Source organism: Pinus tabuliformis, chromosome 8 (assembly GCF_031772625.1).
Source record: "Pinus tabuliformis cultivar Carrire ecotype Pingquan chromosome 8, CPIR1, whole genome shotgun sequence".
NCBI lineage: Eukaryota > Viridiplantae > Streptophyta > Pinopsida > Pinales > Pinaceae > Pinus > Pinus tabuliformis.
In genome coordinates this window covers 1,584,017,151-1,584,042,821 of record NC_142294.1, presented here as the reverse complement: position 1 = coordinate 1,584,042,821, position 25,671 = coordinate 1,584,017,151, and the positions used below count along the sequence as shown (strand labels likewise).

Here is a 25,671-nt window from a genome sequence, read left to right as displayed (position 1 = left end):
AATTGAGTTGTTACAATTGAATGTCCATCTGTATAGAGAAGGGAATTATTTATTATATGTTTTGCCAGCTCAATGTTACATGTCGATGGAAAACATTACAATTAAACTTGCTAATATGCTCCAAGGAGCCTTACAAATTAGATGGTGGCTACATTCCGTTCCACAAAGCTCATCGTTGGAACAGAGAACACGGGACTACAGGCCTGGATTTTTGGTTTTAAGTAATCACGCACACCTATGGCATTAGGGATATTGCAGTAGTGACTGCTAGTGGGCAATTGCGATCCACTTACAATGAAAGTGTAATGCAGCTTAATGTAGTTGAGCCCCTGTGGGTGTTCACTGTTCAAATGTGTAATATAAATTGTAATGCACCTATATTTTTCACACGCGGGTCTTGTGAAACTTTTTCATGGAATAATAAAATTGAAAACGAAAACTCGTAAATACCACTGCCGTTGAAGCTGCTCTGTCCACTGCTGCTGAAGCTACCCACTGCCCACTGCTGCTGAAGCTGCCCACTGCCGCCGGAAATGGTAAACGGGGACTGCTCAAGCCTCAACCAAATGGAAAAAACTTAAAAGTTAAATGAAATTAGTAATCAGTGATCACGGTGTTTGTTCTTCTGGTATGTCGCGGTGCTTTGCCGCCAAGAATAATCACGTATCACGGTATCAGTCTATCAAATATTTGCTTGTGTAAAGAGTTAAGGTCTTAAAGATTTACGGTTTTTTAAGTTTTTTACCTTTGTTATAAGTTATTTTTTAAATTTCAATAAAAAAAATTATTTGAAAATTAATTTTTTAATATAGTTTTCTTTATGAAGAACCCAAAGAACCCAAAGAACCCAACATGAAGAACCCGAAGAACCCAAAGAACCCAAAGAACCCAACCTGAAGAACCCGAAGAACCCAAAGAACCCAACCCGAAGAACCCAAAGAACCCAACCTGAAGAACCCGAAGAACCCAAAGAACCCAACCTAAAGAACCCGAAGAACCTGAAGAACCCAAAGAACCCAACCCGAAGAACCCGAAGAACCCAACCCGAAGAACCCGAAGAACCCAAGAACCCGTTAAAGGAAAAGAACCCAATTTTTTTTTTTGAAGAACCCGGTTCTTCAGGGTTCGTCTGGGAAGAACCCGTACCCGAATCCGGTACTTGGGTGCGGGAACCTGGGACGGGTTCGAGAACCCCACCCCCGGGTGCGGGTACCCGTGCAACACAGTAACAAATAATACCGTATCATTTAAAATCAAATTCTAATTGCTATTTTTAAAAGATGAAATTCTAATTACTTTATGTGGCCGCCTAAAAGTTTACTTGGCTCTACATCTTAAGCATTACAGGAAATATTATATCACATCTTCTAGTTTGTATGCGACATAATTGTCATCTGTCTACACTTTTAAACACATGTTTTGGTCACTTGTACAAAACCTTTTAACACACCCGTTTTGGTCATCTCTATTGCACCTTCAAACACACGTGTTTTGGTCACGTGTCTTTAGCATCCAAAACACCCAAAACACATCATTGTTTAGTGCATCCACTGCATTTTTAAAATGCCTATGCGTGCTAACAATAATTTGCACAGAGAGTTCAAATTCCCTTCATCAACTTCTTGTTAATATTTTGTTTATCAGTCCATACATTTTCTAGGCTTTAATGGTGAACCTCACTGCATATCATCTGAGTGTTGCCATTTCTTCCTCCTCCATGACTGCCTCTTCTACCTCGACTTCTTATCCTCATTGCAATTAGCATGCATTTATTAGTTGTCGAGGTGTGGATGTGAAAAATACCTTCGCCATCCACCTCTACAGATGTCTCACTAGTAGTGGATTGAGAGCAAGGTTGACCCTTTTACGGCCTGTTGGACGTTGGAAAGCCGAAAGTACTTTCAAGCCCTTCGGAAATTGGAACAAAAAACTAGGTGTGATTGTGAAATTGGTGAAAGGACGCCCCTAAAAGTTTCCCTTTTTTTTGGGGATGGCTTGGAAGTCCCCACGTCGCCCCAATGGCGTCCTTGGACAATTGGGGACGTTTTTGACAAGTTCCAAAGTACTTGGATCATCGGGACAAAGGAAACACCATGAATTTTGGTGGGCATGGTCCTCGTGCAAGATAGATTTATATGAGGAGGATGACATCTAATTATCTTACAAAGTGTTGAAATTTGATTGCAAGGTTGAATTCCTGACTTTGATAATTACTTGTGAAGATATTTATTGTTCTTTCTTAGCTCTTTTTTATTATTCATCAAGCCATTATCAATATATCCATACAAGTACAAAGAAATTAAAGGCATTGAAAATTAGGCCAGTGGCCAGGGCAAAACCCACAAGGTGAAAACCCAACAATCCTTATAGAATCTTTGTCAACAAGAGAAATCCAAGTCGTATCTAACAAGTAGTCCAAGTGCCAAGTCAACCCTCCATTAATAGTCCAAACTTTGCCACAACTCTATCGATAAGTCTGTTCACAAGATGCCATGTTTTTGTTCTTAGATTTCCCATAGAGAAAGGGTTACTGAGAAGATTTGCATTCCTCAGAAGTATATAGTCTTAGATAGTTCACATTCCACAGAGATATATTGCTTCAAATAGTTCACATTCCTCAAAAAAAAACATTACAAAGATTCATACTTCTCCTTCAACCTTCTATTCTTACTTGAGTGAGGGCATACAAACCACATCCTATCCTTTTGTACTTCAACCTTCATCCTTCTTGTATTCTTCGTAGATTGCAGAGATGGATAACTTGTTGGATGTGTGATAAAGTGCACATGAGGGAGAACGAATGTCTCTATTACATTGTCATCAAAGAGGCTGAATGGGTGCCAAAAAGGAGCTAAGATGACTTATCGCTTGGAGGGCCAACTTGGAAAATTAGAGGGACAAATGACACTTGCAAAAAATCAAATTTACTTCCCTTACAAGGGTCACAAAGAACATGCTCTTTTACGTTTTCTTTTGACCAAAAGAAAGCATGAAGAACATATTAGGAAATGAAAATAATTTTTCTTTCGACACAAATAGATTCTTTTTTACTCTTACAAATCATGATTATAAGAAGACCGAACCTAGTTACCATTTCAACAAGTTTGTGAGAACATAACCTTGGGTTACAAGCCAACCCACTAGATTTCATGGAATATGCCCTAATTAGCCCACATGTTTGAGCCGCTAGCTTTGTATAGTTGATGCCATGCATAAAATAGCCTCCAAATGACATGTCCAAGTGTTGCGAGGTGTCAAATGTGATGTAGAAGCATGTAAAAATCATGATTTGAGGGTTGGCCCTCAAATTCACCTCAATGGCTCCATGTGGTCCTAAAATCCAATTGGGGCACGACAAAGTGGTCTCTATTGGTCTCCAACTGCTCAAAGTGTCTATCTCTACTCCAACGTTGAGGGATTTCCAACCATGTCTCTGAAGGTTAGACAATCCTCATCTAGGCCTTGAATTAGCTGCCATCCATCAATTGGTGCTAAGGCGGGCTTGGGGGCATGTTGGGTTCTGATGTGTCATCTTGAAGAATCATCAAATCCAGTGCAAAGTGGCACAATGTCATGGGTGCAGGGGGGTTCCCTGGTACATGTGTGGTATGCTGCTATTGCTAAGAGGCCCAAGAGTCTCAATGCTTCACTTGATAGTGCCAATATGCCTCTCTAATGGCATGGGTACTTGTGGAAAGGTGCCCAAGACATGGGTTGTTGAACCACCTGACAATCACAACACGTATTCTAGTGAAAGCAACCAGTCTTTAGGGGCAAAAGTCATTATTGGATCTAAGTAAACCAAGCTTGAGTGTCATGGGCTATTTAACTCTTCATATAAGGGTCCCCTTCCAAAATTAAGGCCTTGAACTCGCAATGTTGTTTTCTCCCTAGGTAGGAGTGGCTAAAGGACAACCTTATTAGGTGTTTCCAACCTCCAAGGTGAAGTGACATTTCATTAGTCCACCCTTCAATTGATAGGTGTTAGTGAATAATAATGATGGTGTGAAGGGTACAAGGATTCATGGCCAAGTGCCATGGTCAAAGGGACTGGATGATGGGGGTATTCACACCTCGAGTGTATAGATTTGAGGAAGGAGTAATCGATTTCTGAGCTGCAAGTTGAGGTGTGAGACTGGGAGGCAGAAATTGAAGTTATTGGGCAACGAATCGATTAGCTGGAGGAGTGACACTGTCCCCAGAGGATTTGACGCTGGGCTAACGTAGAGACTGCGCAAAGGCAACCATGGGCAGTCATTCAGGGGCTGGATCAACTAGGATATCCAGTGATAGTGTGAGGTAATCTCATAGATCTCTCTGTCAGTGATATTCTCTGTAACTGGATTGCCGGGAAGACATCCAGAAGTTGTATTCAGAAATTACTACTGCATAATAATAAAACCTTAAGAGCTGTTGCATCAGTTTTTCCGCATTGGGTTTTTTCGGGGACATTTGTTCAAAAATAAATGTGTCACTTGTGTTGTATCTTTTCCTGTTTAGTTTGTTGTTTCGACATATTATTTTTAATTAAGTAAACACTGCAGTAGTATTTACTTCGATATTTATTGTAGAACACAGTAAATAACTTGTATGGATTAACAAGTAGGAGAAGTAACATCAATTTGTTGCAGTACGGATTTTGGGTTTAGGAATTTTCACATAGTCAAAACTTGAATATATTATGTTTTGCTATTGTTGAGTTGTTTGTTGAGTCTAAGGTTGAGTCCTTAGAAGTCAACACCTATTAAGTGAGTTCTGTGATATACTGTCTTGTTGGTCTTGTTGAACTTGTATGGCCTTGTTGCTAAAAGCTGTGTTTGGGGAAGTCTCTCAGTCGAGTTATGCATAAAACAATTTGATGTACTTGTCATTGTTCCTCAAGCTAAAACTTGGATGAACCATTCATAAACTCCCTTAATAAATTGGCAGTGACCATTAACCGATCCCTTTCCAAGTGGATACTTTTTATGCTACAGCGAGAACAACCACAAAAAGAGCATGGTTGGGACACAAAATCTTTAAAGTTCGGACAAATTTGAAACACATGAAGGTCACGGTGAAAGCCCTTTTCAAACTAGAACAACTTGCTTCACTCCTCTCCAAGGTACATTAGTGAGATGGTAAAAATTTAATTTGGGCCCTAAAACTTGGTCTGCTTGGCCTTGTACAAACCAAGTTCTTGGAATACCCTTGTGGAGTGGTCACACTTCCAGTTGCCTCCTGTCTCAGCAGTGTCATGATGTTCATTGCACCTATACCTCCTTACAATGATGACATAATGAGGAGAGTTTTCAGATTGATAGTAGAGACCTTTCAAGATTTGGATAACAGTGAGGGTCCTACATTTGGGAAGAATGTCAGCGATCTAATCATCAGTCACAATATGATGGATCCTCACTGCTCCTCTCTGCACCATATCCTGAATATAGTGATATTTGATTTCAATGTGCTTGGACTTGTCATGGAACATAGGATTTTTTGCAAGACAAATCCCACTCTTATTGTCACAATATATAACTGTTGTGTCTGCAACTTGCTCAAATATCTCTCCAAAGAGCTTCCTCATCCATACTGCCTCACAGCTAGCCATGCTAGCAACAATGTACTCAACTTCAACTATACTCAGTGCAACAAACTTTCTACTTTCTGCTCATCCAAGAGATCATGGAAAATCCCAAACTAAAGCAACACCTAGAAGTGCTCTTTCTATCAGTAGAGTTATCAGCCCAATCAACATCAGTATATCCATGAAGTCTTACATTTTTAGCAGTATATCTCAATCCAAGATTGATGGTCCCATGCAGGTATATCAACACATTTTTTGTAACAATCTAGTGTGCATATGTTGGCTTAATCGTATATTCGCTCAAAGTATTGACCGGGAAACATATGTATGATCTAGTGTTCACTAAGAACATCAGTGCCCCAATTAGTTGAAGATACTCAAAATGATTTGCCAAATCAGGACCGACATCTTCACCACATAGCTTTTTGAAATTCATTTCCATTGCAGAATTCATAAACTTGCATTATGTCATACCAAATCATTCCAGTAGCTTGAAAACATGTTTTCCTTGAGAAAGGAAAATTTCCCCATGTCCCTGCCACATTTCAAGACCCAGAAAGTAGTGCATCAAATGAAGATCTTTTATTTCAAATTAAGAAGCTAACTCCCTCTTACACTGGAGGATAAGAGGTTCACCATCGGTCAGAAATAAATCATAAACATATAATACCAAAATCGAAAGGCATACCTTGGACTGTCTTCAAGTAAAGATTTGGATCAACATTACTTCTAGTAAAAACTAGCCTCATCAAGAAGCTACCAATGCAGGGATACCAAGCTCTTGGAGCTTGCCTCAAACCATAGAGGGCTTTCATCAGTCTGAACACATGAGTTTTCTGGCCATGTACTTCAAAGCCTTCTGGATGCTCCACAAATACTTCTTCCTTGAGGAAGTCATGCAAGAAAGCGACTTTCTCATTCATTTGGTGAAGAAACCATCCTCGGTTAGCAGCGAGAGCCACAATAGATCGGATGGTTGTATAATGGACAACGGGTGCAAAGATTTCATTATAGTCTATTCCCTCTTTCTGAGAAAACCTTCTAGCCACAAATCTAGCTTTATATTTTTCAATACTGTGATGAACACCATGTTTAATTTTATACAAACTTTTAGGAGACACAACAGATTTATCTTGGGGTCTTGGAACCACTTCCCATACATCATTATGAATGATGGGCTTATATTCTTCAGCCATTACATCATTCCACACTTGAGCCTTCGCAGCTTCTTCAAAAGTGCATGGTTCAACTTGAATAATGTTGCTCATGGCTACAACATATCCTTGGAATCGGCATGGTTTCATGCTTTCTCTGAAGGTTCCTCTGGGAGCAGCATGTCTATCAACGTCCTGTAAAGTGTCACGAAACCATAATCATCTTATTCTAGCACATGGAGAATGATCCAAGAAGTCCATGGGATCCATGGGTTCACAAGCAAGATCAAGCTCAGGTTTGGGATCTTCTTGTGCATCCAAGACATCATTCTGTTTTTCAACATTAGTAGGAGGACAAGTGTCTATGGCTTTTCAAAGAGCTGCATCTTCATCAAATGTTATATCTTTGCTAAACTCTATATTTCTTTGTCCAGGTACATATATTCTATAAGCTTTAGAATTTTCACAATAACCAACAATCATACCTTTCTTACCTGAAGCTTCAACTTGGTACTCTTTTCCTTTGGCACATGAAAGTAGATAGGGCAATCAAAGATCCTTAAGTGCTCATTTTGTTCTGGGTTATATAGTATGGTGGTATTTTTTTTATTCCAACATCTTTGCAGAAGTCTTGAGATCTTGTCCACTTCATGTCCACTCAAGTCATGGGATGGCTCGACACCTTCCTCAATCTTGATACAAAGGACTTGGTTCTCACATTCATCAAATGTACTTGTTGATCCCAGAACAAGAGCAAGAGCAATAGTAGCAAAGTAAATAAACATAATGAAAGTATACTTGGTGATGAGGCAGGTATTTCTTTCTTTTCTAGATGTGAGAGTGGCTCTTTCATTATCCTTGCACCAACTTCCTCTTGGAGTTTACTCTTCCTGCACTATTTTGCACCTTGATGATCTTCAAGATCTATTTTTCTTGATCGCATTCTCATCAAGAAGTTAGTGAAAGAATCATTCAAATACTCATGCAAGAAAATAACCAATGATCTATAAAGATAAATCTAAACAAGAACAATGACACAAAGAAACAACATACGACTTGAAAATACTTTGGGATTAAAGGAAGTTCTTAGCTCCCTTTCGATCCAGCCTCTATACGTGAGAATTTCTGAATATACACATCAAAAATCCCTACTGCAATCACTGGTTTATCATCTCCTACTTGTTCTTTGCGTTTAACAAGTCATTTAATTACATAAACATCGATGAAAAACACTATTGTAGCCTACACATACATACAAATCATGAATTGAAATAAACTGAGACAATCACACAAGGGACACCGTTATTTTTGGACAATCGTCCCCGAAAAAATCCAATTCAGGGAAACTGGTGCAGCATATAGATGGTTTGTATTATTAAGCAGATTTTTGAATACAACTAGGGTGCCAAATGCGGCTCACCCAACAGAGAATAACCTTGGCAGAAGTACCTCTATCTGGAGACAGATATTTCGGGAAATCCAACAACTGGATGATCAAACCCCACAGATGACCCTGTTGTCCCCAGTGCTGGGCAGCGATGGCTGCTCCAAGCTCTGCGTTGGAACTGCGTCACCTCCTCTAGGAGTTGCGTCACCCTCTCAGTGAGCCTCCCTTGCTAAGAAAGTCGATATGCTGGACTGCTTTCTCTCTGCCCCACAGAAAAACCCCAGTGCTGCCTCTAACGGCCTACGTTAGCCCTTCCAGCTTCTGCGTCACCTGCGTCAACCCCTCTGGCCTCTGCGTCACCCTCTCGGGAGCTGTGCTATCTCTCTTGGTGCCGCTCTATCTCTCTGTTGTGTATTCTTCGGCCTTGGACTGAAGTCCCTCTGCCGAATTGCGCCTCACTGCAACTCAGATCAGTTGCTCGATTTTCTCAGCAAACCTCGCCCTAGAAAAATCAAACTCTTTGATCAATTCGGTGCCTCTCCAACTAACCCTCAAGCCTCCTCTTATACTTTTCCTGTTGATGAATCAATGACCGTGATCTAATCTCTAATCAACGACCAAGATTAAAACAGGCTTGATCCTCGTCACTTAGAACCTTCTCACCCATTTGTATTTTCTTAAGTTTAGACCTAGTAACCCATTAAAAATACTAATTATTTTAATAACTCTTCATTTGGGTGGAATTTCTCCAAACAATTTATGGGTTCTGGATATCTCATGTGTTCTAGCCCCTCCACCAAATTTCAGGGCTAGAGCACATCTGGTGCTACCCAAAATCAACACTATAGGTTACCACTATCCATAAGTCATATGTCATTATTGGCAGAAGAAAGGCATCTTCTTGATCACCACTTGGCAAACTCCATTATGATCCACTCTAATCTCAGGTATTTTGGAAAACATATTTTTTCACAAGAGGTAATGCTTTATAATGAATGAGTGAACTTTTGGTGCCACAGTTTATATTGATAATTACTTATCATGAATCAATGCATGGATAGGTCTTCCATTGATTTTATTCAAATCTTGATCCCAGAGTGAAGACATGTAATAATAATTATACATATTGACTTCATTGTTTGCAATGATATTAGTTATAATCCATATTTGATCGCTGCAAAAGAGGTTAATTTAGAAAACTATCATTCCATCTTTTCCAAAAGTCATGGTTCTTACCTACAACAATTATTGTTAGTAAACTTTAATATCAAAATTACCAAAATCCATAAGATTATGACCATTTTCATATAATGTGAGAGAGTCAAAATCCCCCTATCTTCAACATTTAATTTCTATCAGTTATTCTTTCATAATCTTCTATGCATTATACTTTCTTGCACATGCATAAATAGAAATAAAACTACTCTTTACTTTTGCATGCATTAACAAGTACCAAAACCACAACTATTAAACACCTGCAAGACTTAATTACTATCTGCAAAATTACTATCATGTCTTGGGTTCCTTGAAATCTTGGAAGAATGGTAGCAGTGAAATTTCAGCAACAAAATTTCCGCAGTAAAATTTAAACAACAAAATTTCAGCACTAAATTTCAGTAGTAGAATTTCAGCTATAAAATTTAACAGTAAAATTTCAGCTGTAAATTTTAGTAGTAGAATTTCAGCTATAAAATTCAACAGTAAAATTTCAGCTATAAAATTTAACAGTGAATTTTCAGCTGTAAATTTTAGTAGTAGAATTTCAGCTATAAAATTCAACAGTAAAATTTCAGCGGTAAATTTCAGCAGTAAAATTTCAGCAGTAGAATTTCAACTATAAAATTCAGTAGTAAAATTTCAAATGTAAATTTCAGCAAAAAAAGAGGAAATATTTCAGCAGAAAATGAGTAGCAAATAGAAGAAACAAGAGATATTTCAGCAAATAATAACTGCAAATGGAGCTGACAACAAGAGATATTTCAACAGAAACAGGGTTGCAAATGGAGCGGACAACAAGAGATATTTCAACAGGAAAATAACTTCAAATGGAGCAGACAACGAGAGCTATTCTAGCAACAAGAGAGTTGCAAATAGAGCGGACAACAAAAGATATTCCAGTAGAAAGAGAGCTGCAAATGAAACTTGTCTTCTTGAGTTTGTCTTCACCAAAGCTCTGATACCATGTTTAAATTTTGATGTTTTATGCTGTTACAATCACTTAAATCCAGAACTTCTTTATGTTGCAAACTAAGTTAAGTAATTGTAGATAGAACATAAACCATATAAACCATATGAACAATGAAAGAACCAAAAACTCAATGAGACACAGAGAAGTTAGGTCAATGATCAGGGAAAAAACCACAAAGGGAAAACCCAACCAAATTCTTCTTCTATTAGAAATCAATTGTTCAACAGAGATACAAAGTATAATGAGAGAATGAAGAAGCTCACCAAAATATGAAAAATATATTTGATAGTAGTAGCTGATGCAAACACTGAATAACTTTGGCTCTTCAAGTCTCTCTCAAGTTCAAATTCACAATGCACAAGTACATGAGGTGAGATGATATAAGACACACATATATATAGGAGGGGCAATGAATTATTGACATAAATGGGGAGCAATACACATGCCTTGAGGAGTTATCTATGCTAAAATAGTAGTGTAACTTATGCCATAAAGGAGAGGAGTGTAACTTAGGCATTAAAGAGGTGTAAGATGAATCTTTTTATGACTAGTCATTAAAGTGTGTAAGAGAGTGTAAGACGTGCGTAAGAGCATTAAAGAGAGAGATGAATGAATCCATTAAGAGAGAGTAACATATGCATTGATTGAGGGGAGTTACATATGACATGATTGAGTCTCATGATTGAGAGACTTGAATTTCTTTTTAATAATAATAATAATAATGTTTGCAGATTTATGTGGGGTAGATTTTGAGAATGAGTTATCGGAGTTTGCTCCACAGTAGACCTTTGTCCCGACGATGGGTCTTGTTATAGACTTGAAACGTCGACATTCAAGCATGTCTATTGTGGAGCAATCTTCGACAACTCATTCTCAATATTAATATTAATGATAATATTGATGATTAAGTTGAAATTGAACTATTAGGATTGATTGATGATCAAAAGGGATTTTCCATCAACAATGCTTGATTACCAATTGATGCAAGGTGATTTACTATTTTTAGAAAGTCATGTGATACTTTCTATTTTTAGAAAATTTGTTTTTATAAATTCACCCCAAGCTGCCAATTTCCAACACATCATCAGTATTGAGTCCACACAACTCGCTCCTCGTTCCATTGCATTTTGATAATTCGCGTAAAATGAGGTTATTTTTGTGCATAACTCATTTAATTATGCTTATGGTGGCTTTCCGAGAAGAATACTTGACAGAACACCTTACTGTAATAGCTCGTTGGAATCAGAATGAGAAGATCTCCAAGATGGGATAGTTAGCAGGGATTTTCAGTGGCCTAAGGAGGCATGATGGCCAATTTACCATTTCCCACATTAAAAAGAATATTTTAATTGAAACAAAAGAGGGAAATTAGCTCAATGATTAAAATAATAATAAAATAGGAGGTTCTAGAGGGGTCCATCAGATTTATAAAAAGGAGGAGGAGGCCATTGGAAGGACACCTTGGACTTGATATTTCTTCTTGTATGAGAGGTTGGCGAACTCGATTCTCTACTTCATTGGTAGCCCAGGATGGAAACCCTTGGGTGATTCAGTGAGATTGGGCGAGTACCCATCTCCCCTTGGTGAATTCATCCAGAATTCATAGGAGAGCTTAGCAGTTGCATTTCAGTTCAGGTTTGGAGGGCTGGTTTCAGCATTGGAGCATATCAGTTTTGGAGACCAGATTATCTATCTAAGCTATTTCAATTATATCATGATGTACACTCTTTTAGTTATTTCTTATAATGAAAGATGAGATTATTTTTGCTCATTGTGTTATTGAATTGCATGCATTTTATTTGTTATATTTTACATGGAAATCTTCTGTTAAGTGAATGGTAATTTTTATGTAGTAATTTTGGTTGGGTTAAATTTTTGCAAAGTTAGATTTGCGCAAAATATCCCGTTTGGGATATTACACATATTAACATGCCCTTAAGATGAAATGAAAGCACATGATTGTTAAGATGGTTAAAGTACATGTTGATAGATGATCTGCCTTCTTTCAAAAAGAATGCTAGATGGGAGAAAGCATTGACTAGAGCGATAGGTGGAGCTTTGATATAAAGCTATTTGAAGACTGTCATACGGTTGTTGGTTGACCAATCATCAAATGAGGAGAAAAATATTCTCCTTTGGGTTACCCACTTTTGGCAGGTAACAAGAACCATTGCTTGTGATGTGGACCATTGATGATAAATCTCCTCTAGTAACATCGAGAAGTGAGGGGTAACAGAAACAGATCACATATCCATTCTACTTAAGAGGTAGGCAAGTCTATTGAGACTATTTTTAGTGACATGCAAGTTGGTGCTTGTTGACCACTGGAGTGGCACTTGATGATTATATGAAGACTCCATGCCCATGGATGATCCAAAAGACACTTGTACCATTAGATATCATCAGTCAACAGAGTTTTTTAACTCTACTTCTATCTTCTCATCATCTTTCTTGTACCCAGATTCCACACCCTACGGGGAATTGTAATAACTGATACTAGTATTAATGAGTTTTGAGTCTGTAACAGACTTAGGATATTGGGACTCGATCAGCAAACGAGTACGCCTTGGAGTGTTTTTTTTTATTTGGTTAATTATCTCTTCTTTTTTCAGAGGCGGATAATTTTCTAGGTTTTTTCACTCACGTTTTACCCCAAAGCCAGTGTGATGGTTTGAAGGTTGAACCCTTGACACATCTTAGTGTCTAGAGTCTATGTATATTACCATACTAGATCACACAAAAAATTTCGTGGAATTTGGTTAGGTCTAGGTAGTCATTTTTTAATTTTTCAGATTTCCCGTAGGTAAAAAATTGCAAATAAAATTGTATTTAAATTGTAATAAGTGTAGTCTAGAGAAGTTGTATGGGGTGTGAGTAATTAAAATTACACCTTTCACCCTCAACTTTCTACTATAACACACTTTGAGGGGTTAATAATGTGTTTTGGACCCTCAAACCCCACTTTTCCTAAGTTTAGTGGGAAATCTGACAATTAATTAAGTCGGAAATTAAATAAATGGAAAAAATTAAATATCCACACATGCTAAATGTTGTGGAAATGAGGTGGAAAATTATGGGGGAGTTAAAGTGAAATCCCAAGGTGATGTGGACTCCTAAAATCAAGGAAAGGATGTGCTCATATAAAATCGAATTTCTGGCATTAAATGAAAAACTAAAAAGCTGTTTGGAAATTCGAATTTGTGAAGTTAATGCACATTTGGGAGAATATTTGGTGGAGATTTTCGTGGGAAATTGTCGCCACATGTGTTACCACCCATATACACTTGTCATTCCACCATAAAATTCGAATTTGGCACATAAGGGAAGAAGAAAATGATGTCCACTTGCCAGAACTCGATTTTTACACTTGGCATTGGAGCTCCATTCAACAAATTCGAATTTATCTTTGGGATTGCACCTCATGCCACTTGTTTAATCACTTCTACATTGGGATTGACTCCAATGCCATTTGTTATTGTCATTCTTCATTGGGATTTGCTCCCAACTCTCTGTATAATAGAGCCATGGGCTCTCACATTGATAATATTGTTACTAGCTATTGTGCTTGCGGAAGCGCTGTTGCCTTGTATGCTTTCAGAAATATCAATAAAGACTTTGGGGTTTCATTCATGAGGTGTTATTCCTTTTCGAGTGTGATGAATTGTTGAGCATTGGTATAATTCTTTTTATTCATGCTTTGATCTAATTTGCTTCCATATGCTCTTGTAGATTTGTTAATGTAGAGCTATCTTGCATTGACATTTGATTTAGAAGTATGCTCTAGGTATAGAATGCTCTAGTTGGTTTTAAATAAATCTCTAGAGTTTCTTATCATTGTTTATTGCTAAATCTATATGGAACTAATTCTTGATTGAAGTTTTGTAGAGGGAACATCTTGTTGGGATTACAGAATCAAGCGTGAGGGGAACTCTTTGGAGAGACCAACCCACTCCTGATACATTCTTAAAGGAGTTCTCATTTGTTCTTTGAACTTTCATAGTCTTATCTTACAAAGTGGTCTTGCAGGGATTTCGGCACATAGCTTGTACACAAGCCTAGAACTTCTAAATATAAATCTCTTTTAAAAAAACATTGTACTTCATTTCTTTCATTTGCTATCTAAGAGCTTGAAGATGACTAAGCAAAGACGAGAGTTTACTCTTACTCTTTAGCTTAGCTTTTTGTAAAGTATAATTGTACATATACATTTTATTTTGCTGATTTTTCCATTAATATTTTACTTATTTTGCAACCATTCTTTGGATTTTTTGCTAACTTTTGTGTGGTAGATTTTGAAGATCAACTTCCCGCAACATCTAACAAGTGTTTGCAGGACCTTTGGCAAGTGTTGGGGGTTCGATTTCCAAGGATGTCGTGAGCCCTTTTTGAGGCTTATTTTGGCCAAGTTGAGTTCACTAGAGGGCTGCCCATTTTCCTCTTTAAGCCGTGGGCATTTGGAGTAAACTCACACCATGTTTCCCTTGCATAGGTTTTGTGAGATCTTGTCACTACTTTCTCAAGAAAAGAGGTCTAGTGTCCAAGTTTCAAGCAATTATTGTGAGGACTCTCCTTGAAGTATAGTTGAGAACTTTGAAGGGCTTTCTTCTCATTGTAATATTAATAAAAGATCTAACTTGCTTGTGAGAGCTTGGGATTTCTTCCATGGTATCCTATCTCCCCATTTAGAGGGAGGCTTCTCTTGGGTGGATTGACATTTGCATGGTTTAAGCTTTCATATTTATTCACTTACATGCATGCTTTAATTGGGAATTAACACCTCACTATCACATTTCATTAAGTTAAAGTTTGTTACAATTTCATTTGAGCTTTGCGTCATTGTTGCTTGGAGCTACAAGCTTACACTTCGGGCAATTCATCCTTTACATGGAAGCATTTTATGTTCTTAACAAACTTTGATTCGTTTCCATTTACCTTGGTAAATTGTTTCATGAGCACTTGAATACATGCTTCAATTTTATGGTACATTGTTATCTTGAATATTGGAGCAATTTATTGTCATTGTCTATTTGAAACAAATTTTATTTTCAAACAAATCACTTGTATCCTAGATAACCGGATTCATCCTATAGGCCCCACGAATCCCGAATCCATCGTGTCCGACACGATTCTCTCGAGATTCGTGTCCAAAAACCATGACACATCGTGTCCTATTTTGACACGTCGAATCCGACTGCGTGTCACGATTTTGGCAGCGTGTCCTGTTTTCCAGGACTCGTTAGGCGGCAAAAGTGACTTGCACAGGTATGGAAAGGCCGCATTTGGTCATTACAACGACGCATATTTTCATTTGGCAAGCGTTTTGGCAACTTAATGATCAAGTCTAGGCCCTAGTATTGATATGCTATTCATGGTAATGTTAAATTCTTAAAGTAAAAGTGACATTCTCCTTAATCTTCATTTTCATCCTTTTACTTAAATTTTTAACATTACCATGAAATGACTCAGGATGTTTGAGAGTGGTTTCGATCTCATTGGATTTCATATGGAGAAAGTAGAATTTTAGATTTCATTCAAAATCCAGCAGACTGATCAATTTTTCAGGATTGGGGGATTGCAATGTTTCCATTGAATTTTGTTATGTATTAGGGTATGGAACTCGTATTTAATAAAGAGCACCAATCCCTCTATGTACCTTGATGTTAGTGACATTGGTTGTCGAACTCCTGTATCATGACCCTCCTAAAAATGTACACATCACTCAAACAAAATCTTGACTTTACATGTTATGCTTGTTCTATCTTATGTTAATGCTTAAAGGGTGATATTAATGACAAAGATCCCTATATAGATACAGAGGTAATGACAAAGATACCTCTGGATATTAATGCTTAGAGGATGATATTAATGACAAAGATCCTGATTTTCCAACAAGACTAAAAAATTAGACATTTCTCGTGGTGGCAAGAGGGCCAAGCATAAGAAATAGATAATAGATTGACATGTATTTGAATTTTGTATGTACTATGCATGCTAATAGCTATAGATGAAGATCTATTTTTGAAATCAATAAATTTGTATCATTAATTAAAATTTGTGTAAGAAATATCTAAGTTTAAATATATATATATATATATATATATATATATATATATATATATATTAATAAAATAATATATAACGAATCCTATGTGTCCTGTTCCGGGGGGTCAATGTGTCCGAATCCGACACCACGAATCTCGAATCCCCGTGTCAGGTGACTTAGCTTGTATCATTTTAGTTCATTGATGAAACACATGCAACACTTGTAAGCTATTTTTATTCCTCCAATTGAAGTTTTAATTGCAACTTATGTTGAACACTATTTCATTTTCAAGCATTGCAAATCAATCTCTTTGAAGCATTTGCATGTATCATTATTTTAATTTGGGGAATTAACACAATTTACATTTCATATAGGCATTTTAGTGTAGGAAGGCCCCAAGCCTCATTAAAATCTTGCCTCCAACATAAGTTGGTTGAAGTAGACATTTTAGGGATCCTCTACTCTTCTATTGACTCCTCACTGTGAGATCCATATCATTGGGTGAGGGTGAGGTCTGAGGATTGAAGAGTTAAATTGTAATCTTGTTGTAGAGCTAATTAATAAATTAACCAAGAGCACTTTCCATTACATTTACTTTACTTGTCTCTTGATGGTTTGAGTTTTCATATGCAAAGTCTATTCCAAAAGCAAGTATTGTAATCATTTCAAACAAGTGTTTTCTTTTCATGTTTCAAGTCTAATTGCTTATTGATGTCTTGGTTTAACACTTCCCTTCTTTTACATTTCCAAGTTAATTACTAATTTTTGGGTTTTGGCAAGATATATTTCACATGTTTTGATTTATAAAGTTGATTATCTCAAAAGAATTTTGTGTTTTACATATCTTGTGCTAGCAATTCTTATTTACATTTCATGGTTACTTTGTTTTTTCTTTTGAGAGCATTGCATTTTACTTTGAGCAAATATATCTTTAAATTGTTGAGCAAATTCTTTATAAGGCACTGATTTTATGGTTTTTAATCATATTAATGATTGGCATTGTTATTTCAAGTTGCTCACTTCATATTTGCCCATAAATCCTTAAAAGTAATCCTTTTTCGCTATAACGCTCTCCTAGAAATTCACATCTTTTAACTTAACTTTTCATTAGGGACCACCCTCCTTAGCTAACCTAGGAGATAGCTTAAACGGAGAGAGTTGGGATTAGTATGACAACCCCTTCTCTGAGTTCCCTGCCACCAACCACACCTTGTGGGGTTGAAGGCTTTTCTCACTGACTTGTAGGTAGGTGTAGGCGGCAGGGTCAATAGTGCTAATTTTAGCCATGTCTATTTTTAGCAGTGTTGTTAAAATCGCGATTTTATCGAAAAAGCGCGATTTTTTCATTTACCCGATTCAAATCGCGATTTTTATGCATAAAAATCGCCATTTTTTTTATAACGATTTTTATCGAAAAAATCACGAGTTTTTGAAAATATCGCGATTTTTTCGAAAAAATCGTGATTTTTTGGGTAAAAATCGCAGGGCACGGGGGCAGCGCTCTTTTTATATGCAAAATCGATTTTTATTATGTCATTTTGCTGTTTGCGCGCGGAGGAGGAGGAGAAGAGGTGAGGGAGAGGAGCTGAAGGGTTTCCGTCGGATTTGGGAGCGAATCGAAGCGTTTTTAAGAGGAATCCAAGCCTAGATCACCAATTTGTCCATAAAAGAGGTATGTAGATTAATTTTTTTTGGTTTTGCTTCTATAAAAACTTTGGTTTTCATTGTTTTTAAAGAATTTTTTGAAAATTTTCATTGATTTGGGATGGGTAATTTGTTATGACTATGAGAACCAATTTGTTATTTTTATTTTCTCATTTTTTTTAAACATTGTTTATTTTTTTTGAATTTTCATTGTTTTTTGGCATTTGGTTGGGTAACTTGGGTTTAGAAATTGGGATTTTGGAAATAATTAGCTTGTAATTTTGCAAATGCTAAATTGTAATTTGTATTATCATTTATGTAATCCTAAATTCCTATTTCCTAATCCTTATTTTTCCATAGGTTTGCAAATTCAAAATTCAAAAACAAACATGCCAAGGAAATTGGATCCTTTCTGGGAATATGGTGACCCTAAAACTCCGAATGATAGACAAAACTTGTATTGCAAGTTGTGTGGAAAGGAAATATTCGGGGGGGTGTACAGGTTGAAGTTCCACCTTGCACAAATCCCTGGACGTGATGTGGGGCCCTGTCTAAAGACAAATGCTGAAATTATCCAAAAAGCCATGAGAGCATTGGGAGAATTAGAGCACACTAGAGACGCCAAAGAAGAACTCAAAAGGCAACTAAAAAGGTCAGCTGACGGAAGTGGGCCAAGTGGCACAGGTTCTACTGCAGCGTCAGTCAATCCGGTAGCTGCATCATCATATTTTGTTCCTCGAACCACACCTGGTTCACAACCAACTATTGGTTCAATGCTAAAAAGAACTGAAAAAGAAAAAGCTGACAAGTTGATGACAAAATTTCTCCTCTGGAGTGATATTCCTTTCAGCATTATAAGGAATAATCCATTTTTCCAACCTACTGTTGATGCTATTGCCAGTGTTGGCCCGGGGTACAAACTCCCTTCTCTTCATGATTTCAGAGGCCGGCTTCTTCAAGATGAAAAGCGTGACTGCACCCAAAGATTGGAGGATTTTAGGGCATCATGGGCACAAACAGGATGCACTGTTATGTCAGATGGTTGGACTGACCAAAAGGGGAGAACCCTTATAAACTTCTTGGTTAGTTGTCCCAAGGGGACTATGTTTATCAAATCTGTTGATGCAACTCATCAAATCAAAGATGCAAGAACTTTATGTGATTTGCTGGATGTGTTTATTTTGGAGGTGGGTGCAGAAAATGTTGTCCAAGTCATAACGGACAATGCTGCAAATTATGTTGCTGCTGGTAGAATGCTTATGGACAGGCATCCTGCTTTATTTTGGACACCTTGTGCTGCCCATTGTATTGATTTGATGTTAGAGGACATTGGGAAAATTCCCTTTGTCAAAGAGGTTGTTGACTCATCAAAAAGCATCACAAAATTTATTTACAATCACACATCTGTGCTTAGCTTGATGAGAAGATTCACCAACAACAAAGAGTTGGTGCGCCCCGCCATTACACGGTTTGCGACGAGTTTCATATCTCTTCAATCCCTCGTGAATTCTATGTGGGATTTGAAGAGAATGTTTCTTTCAGAGGATTGGCGTGCTTCGTCAATGAGCTGCAAACCAGAAGCAGAGGCCGTCTGCAGACTAGTTTCATACCAGGAAGACTTCTGGGTGGGAGTGCAGGAGGTGTGCGCTGTTACAGAACCTTTGGTAAAGGTTCTTCGGTTGGTTGATGGTGAGAAGCCCGCAATGGGCTATTTGTATGAAGCCATGGACAGGGCCAAAGAAGCCATTCGGTCCTACTATGATGACAAGGGAGATGATGGGTTCTAGAGACAACTCCTTCTATGGAAGGTCATTGATGAGCGATGGAACAACACACTCCATCGTCCAATTCATGCTGCGGGGCTTTTCCTGAACCCTGCATTTTCTTATGCATGTGGGTTTAATTTTGATGTTGAGGTCGTGGAAGGATTATTAACCTGTGTCCAGAAGATGGTGAGATCTTCAGAAGAACGTATGGAGATCTCTAGACAAATTGAGCAATATAAGTTGTCAGGTGGCACATTTGGCTTTGAGATGGCTGTCATTGATAGGACGGTTAAAATGCCAGGTATTTTTTAGTTTGTACTTTGTAACTTTGTTTCAAATTTCATTGTTTCTTCAAATTCCATTTTTTTCTTATGTTTATTTAAAATTTTATTTGTAATTTTGTTGTAGACGCATGGTGGAAGATGTATGGTGGCAGAGTACCCCTTTTGCAAAATCTTGCCGTACGCATCCTCAGCCAAACATGCAGCTCCTCGGGATGTGAGCGCAATTGGAGTGTATTTGAAAAAATACACAACAAGAAGCGCAATAGGTTAACACTTAAACATTTAAAATATTGCAAATTTCCAAATAAATTTTTGAATTCATTAAAGTTTTAAACAATATTTTTTTTTATAATATTAATTATTAATTATTAATTTATTATTTCATGAACTTTGTACAGGTTGGAGTCCCATAGACTTAATGACATGGTCTATGTCTACTACAATCTTCGATTGTGGGTGAAACAACTAGAGAAGACACCTGATACGGAAGCCATCTCATTGGATGGGATTGACACCACTGCTGAATGGAGGGTTGAGACCGAGAGGCCTCTCATGGATCCCACTGAGGATTGGTTAGTGCAGGATGAGGGGGAGGAGGAGGAGGAGGAGGAGGAGGAGGAGCAGGAGCAGGAGGAGGAGGAGTTGGAGGAGCAGGAGGAGGAGGTGACACCGCCTACCCGGGCTACCCGGGCTACCACTACCAGAGGACGTGGTCTCCGTCCACCTCGGCCTCCTGTAGCTGCTACTACTAGTTCTTCAGCTTCTAGAGCACGTCAGACTCCACTGCCATTTCCACCACCACAGGCACCAGCTTCTACATCTAGAGGGAAAGAGAAAGTTGTGCCATTTTCTCGCAAGAGGGGCAGAGGAAATCAATAGGATTAGACTTTCATTTTATTGTATATGACATTATGACATGATGAGATACATTATCATATTTTTTGTTGATATTTTGAGGCTGAGTTGGACTTGGGACTCAGGACTTACTATTCAGGACATGATTCAATGTTATGTGTGATTTTAGCGCTAGAAATGATATTAAACATCTTATATATTAGTTTTTTTATCATATTTATGTGTCAATGTATTTATTTTATGTTGTAGATGGTTTAGATATTAAAAAAATTGAAAAAAAATGAATATTTTTGTGCCAAACGATTTTTTCCCGCTTTTTTCCGATTTTTTCCCGATTTTAACGATTTTTTCCGCTTTTTTCCCGGCGCCGATTAAATCCCGATCGCGATGTGTGCAACACTGATTTTTAGACATGCTATTTATAGTAAGTGTTGCCATGGGTATTGTCTTGGCATTTCGAGATTCCTACTTTTATGTGTTGTTGCTATTTTTGGTCTATCTTTTTTTATTAGGTGATGTGATAGTGTCATGGTTCCAGTCTGCAGTGTTGGTTTTGTTATCAAGCGCCTTTGAGATTGCTCCTTTTAGGTGTTTGCAGTATTGGATTTGTTGTTAGGTGCCTTTGAGACTGCTCATTTTAGGTGTCGTTGCTATTTTTGGTCTATCTATTTTTAGTAGGTGGTGTAGTGTCATGGTTCCATGGTGCAATATTGGATTTGTTGTTAGGCTTTGGTTTGGAAAGAGGATGTGTGGTTTGGTTCTTAGTGGTTTTCAATGGATAGTAGTTGCATCATGTTTGATCATGTTATAGCTATGTATAGACAGATCATAATATCCATTGGTGATGTAGGCCTTCATGATATCACCTAGGTGGAGTGAATTGTTATTCTAGGATCCTTAGTTTCTCTTAAAGTTCAAGTTTAGTAAATTTTCATGTAGAGGTTGAGTTGGCGCCATTTCATGGATTTTCAGTGTTCTCCAAGACTCTTCCAATTGACCTTTCATTATCATTTTTGATATTGAAAATTATGAAAAAGTTATTTGTATGCATGGAGAGAGAGTTCTTATTCCTTGGGCTTACATGCATAAGTTTGCATGCCTTACTCTAAATTAGCATGGAAAGAGGTCAATTTGTGAATGGTTTATGGCTATGTTGCTAATGTAGTGCTTGGTTTATGGTTAAGCTTAATATTGGAGTGCATGGTCCAGAGAGGTAGTTAGTGGAGAGCATGGTCCAGAGACGGAGTTAGTGTGCTATGCAAGGGTTATACTTGGAGTGTGTTCCTCCATTATCTCTCACATGTACGGCACAAGGTCTGTCTTTTCACCCTCTTAGTTTCTATTAACATAAGTGGAAATTCTAGATGCACGAGATTGGAATCTTTTTTACAGGTTTCAAGAGCTCTACATGACAACTCAGGATATATATAATGTGAAGATTATAGTGTATATGGTATAACCTTAGCCATAATATGTCGGTGGAGTCAACAATGCCTTCCATTTTTTTGATTTTTGTTATAAGTTAGACTGATTAGTTGGCTCAAGGCCAGATTTTGTAATAAGGTTTTTTAACCAATAGAATTCTAAATTATTTACTGAAAGTGCCCTTTTTGTGTCTATAATTGGATTTGTGTATAATAAACCTAGGTCCAGTTTTTCCTTTTATTGTATTCGTGAGGAATTTAGAGAAAATATTAAAAATGAAAAGTTGATAATCTTGAATTTAACTAAGTTGGAGGGAAACGTGGGTTTGGGTACGGGTACGGGGATGGGACAGGTATGCCATTTTTTGAAACAAGGTGTGTGGGTTCGTCGAGGGTTATATATTATATTATAGTTTATATATATATATTATATTATATGATATAAATTATAATATATGTGAAATTCAAATCATAAATTTTCAATTTTGAAATCTTCCAATTTACAACCAGAAAAATAAAATATTGAACATTCACATTGCAATTTCAAAGTAGCTTGCAACTTCCATAATGAAGCCCACCACCACTTATTTTCCCCTGAAAATTGACATTCCATAACTGCCTTAAAACCTCGTTTAGCGGTGAAATCATGTGTGCCAGCATTTTTAGAACAAACCAGAACATCTTCCCCATCCTCTTGAAAAATGTAGTTGGATACCAGCAGACCAATATAGACCATTCGGTGTTTTCTTGACCACCCAAACCAATAAACTTAGCATATTTCCATCCCAACTCCAAGCTTCCTTTTTGCTTAGTATATAGAGCAAATGCTAGGGTTTAGTGGGAGCATGGGACCACAAAGCCATTGTCAGCAATTTTTAATATTTTATTAAAAATCCAACAAAAGAAAGGAACTCTGTGACTGATTAAGTAGGCATACCCGCGTACCCGTTTCTGGGGATCCATGCACCCTTTTATGGGGTACCAAGTACCTGTGACAAAGAAAGAACCCATTTTTAAATTTCAGAGTATCGGGTTTTCCACACCCGATCTGGGTTCAGAAGGGTGTGTTTGAGAAGAACCCAAACCCGTTTCCGGTGCTTGGGTGCGCGAATCAGGTACAGGTACACGAACCCCACCCCTAGGTCTGCGTACCCCTGCTTCACAGGAATTTAATAGTAAGGGGACCTTTCTTCATGTGTCAGGTAGAAACACATTGAAATCTTAGCAATGAGAAACTTCATCTTGCATACTGATTTTGTTATTGTTTTAGTTGTTGCTTATTTTTCTGCTCCGATGGGTCCAGTACTCCTCTAGTTTGTTCACCATTTTGCTGGCTCCTTGTTTAATTATGTCGTTCATTTATTTCTGTTGTCATTGTTCATCAGCTTTTATATTATGTCAACAACTTATTGCATTTTTCGGGGTGTTTTTTAATGAGTTAGACTGATTAGTTGGCTTAATGACAGGTTTTGTAATAAAGTTTTTTAACCAATAGAATTTTAAAATTCTTTACTGGAATTTGGAAATGCCCTTTTTATGTCCTTAATTGGATTTTTGTGTAACAAACTCAAGGGATTTAGAGAAAATATTAAACATGAAAAGTTTATAATCTTGAATTTAATATTCTGGGAACCTTTCTTCACGTGTCAGGTAGAGACACATTGAAATCTTAGCAATGAGAAACTTCGTCATGTATATCTGTTGTTGTTGTTTTAGTTGCTGCTGATTTTTCTGCTCCGATGGGTCCTTTACTCCTTTACTTTATTCACCATTTTGCTGGCTCTTTGTTTGATTATGTTGCTCTTTTATCTCTATTGTCATTATTCATCAGCTTTTATATTCTTGATTTCACATACATTACATTGAATCTTATGATATCTCCTGTGGAACAGGGGACTTGTGTGAGTGCCATTACGTCTCTGTTTCATGGATCTATCGAGATTGAAGATATGATAATTACAACCTTGGTCCTTTAATCTCCTTTGTAGTTATTCAAACTAAATTGCAGTTACTTGGATTCCAAAATCGAACAGACATACCTAGCTTGAAGACCTTAATAAAGAAAATGGAATCTAGTCTTCGGTTTCTGATGGTGGATTTGAACATTTAATGCAACAGTGCAGATGATATTCTAGCATATTTTTTGTAACTACTTCGGTTAGATGCTTTTAAAATATGGTTGCCAAAGTAGGTGAAGTGATATGATTTGGTAAAGTTGACAAGTGTATTTCTAGTAGGAAATTTAGCAAGCTGCACTATGAAACTCTACTGGATTTTATTGTTGTTAATTTGCTGGTGAGATTCAGTCTTTTCCTTATTTTCCATTTTTAGTTTTCCCTTCAAAAATATGGAAGCTGCTTTTTATTGGATTATTTTTGAATGCTCATTTTTCCCTGCTTGGAACATATTTTATGTAACTCTATATCAACATTTGCCACTTTTAAAAAGGATGTATTTTTCTGCCAATTTGCACGTTATAATTTTTATTATTATTTTGTTTTTCCTATTTGGAACTGTTTTTTGCTTCTCTGCAACAAGTTATTTTTCGATTTTTGGATGAAACGTTGATCATGTTTGTTTTAAGTTGATTGGTTGTGGTTCAATGCAGTTTATTTGTTTGCAGAATATAAGCTAATTTTTGCACCCATTATAAAACTAATTTGAATTTTCTTTCTGCAGATATGTCTTCTTACAATCAACTATGCCAGTTGGCTAATTCGGAGCACCAATCTCTTTTCATCTAGGTTTAGTGCAACTTGAATTTTTATGTTGGCAACCATTGCAGTTTTCTTATTAAAAATTAGCCTAGATGAGATTCTGATTGAAGGTGCTAAAGGCATGAATTCCCATTTATATATGATGCCCTATCATAGAAGGTTCTTGCAGTAATTTGATTTAAATTGAGCAAAATTGAGAACTGATGTGAACCCTGCCCAAACATGCTCTGTCCTTCATATTTTATATAAGTAACCAAAGGGAAGCTATTACAATTTCCTGAACAGCAGATGGAAGAAAGTGTTGTTTTGAAGGTCATGAATCTATGACTCCTGTTAGATCCTTATTGGAAATACATTACGATATTATATGTTAAAACAGATACTCGTTAAGGTTTATAAAGATGGTAAGAGTTAATCTAATATTATCTACTCATAGATGTGAACAAATGTGGATTTTGCAGACTATGCTGAATTTTGAAGTACATGTTGAATCATGCCTTTTTTGGCATTTTATATACATATAATGTGATATTGTGGGATTGTTTTCATGTTTATTCAAGTAACTATCTATATTGAAATCAATGTCTGAAAACTTGGATTTGGATTTGGACTTGAAATTAATTTTTGAAAACTTGGACTGTAA

The 25,671-nt window shown here is 37.1% G+C and overlaps 2 protein-coding genes across 4 annotated transcripts in view; both read left to right on the top strand.

Annotated features, from left to right (window-relative positions):
• Positions 1-25,448, top strand: part of LOC149242108 (replication protein A 14 kDa subunit B-like) — a 33,485-nt gene extending 8,037 nt beyond the window's left edge. For 2 of the 3 annotated variants that reach the window (XM_089367635.1, XM_089367636.1), the window contains one exon: positions 24,991-25,448. In XM_089367635.1, the coding sequence (XP_089223761.1) occupies positions 24,991-25,027 (37 nt within the window). In that variant the 3' untranslated portion in view covers positions 25,028-25,448. Of the gene's footprint in view, positions 1-24,203; positions 24,533-24,990 lie in introns of those variants that run through there. The other variant, XM_089367637.1, reaches the window with a different exon arrangement.
• LOC149242109 (uncharacterized) lies at positions 20,081-21,089 on the top strand. The gene is made up of 2 exons (XM_089367634.1): positions 20,081-20,298; positions 20,431-21,089. Exons 1-2 carry the CDS (start codon positions 20,171-20,173, stop codon positions 20,909-20,911), a joined length of 609 nt encoding a protein of 202 aa, XP_089223760.1. The 5' UTR covers positions 20,081-20,170; the 3' UTR covers positions 20,912-21,089.
• Positions 25,449-25,671: the final 223 nt, after the last annotated feature.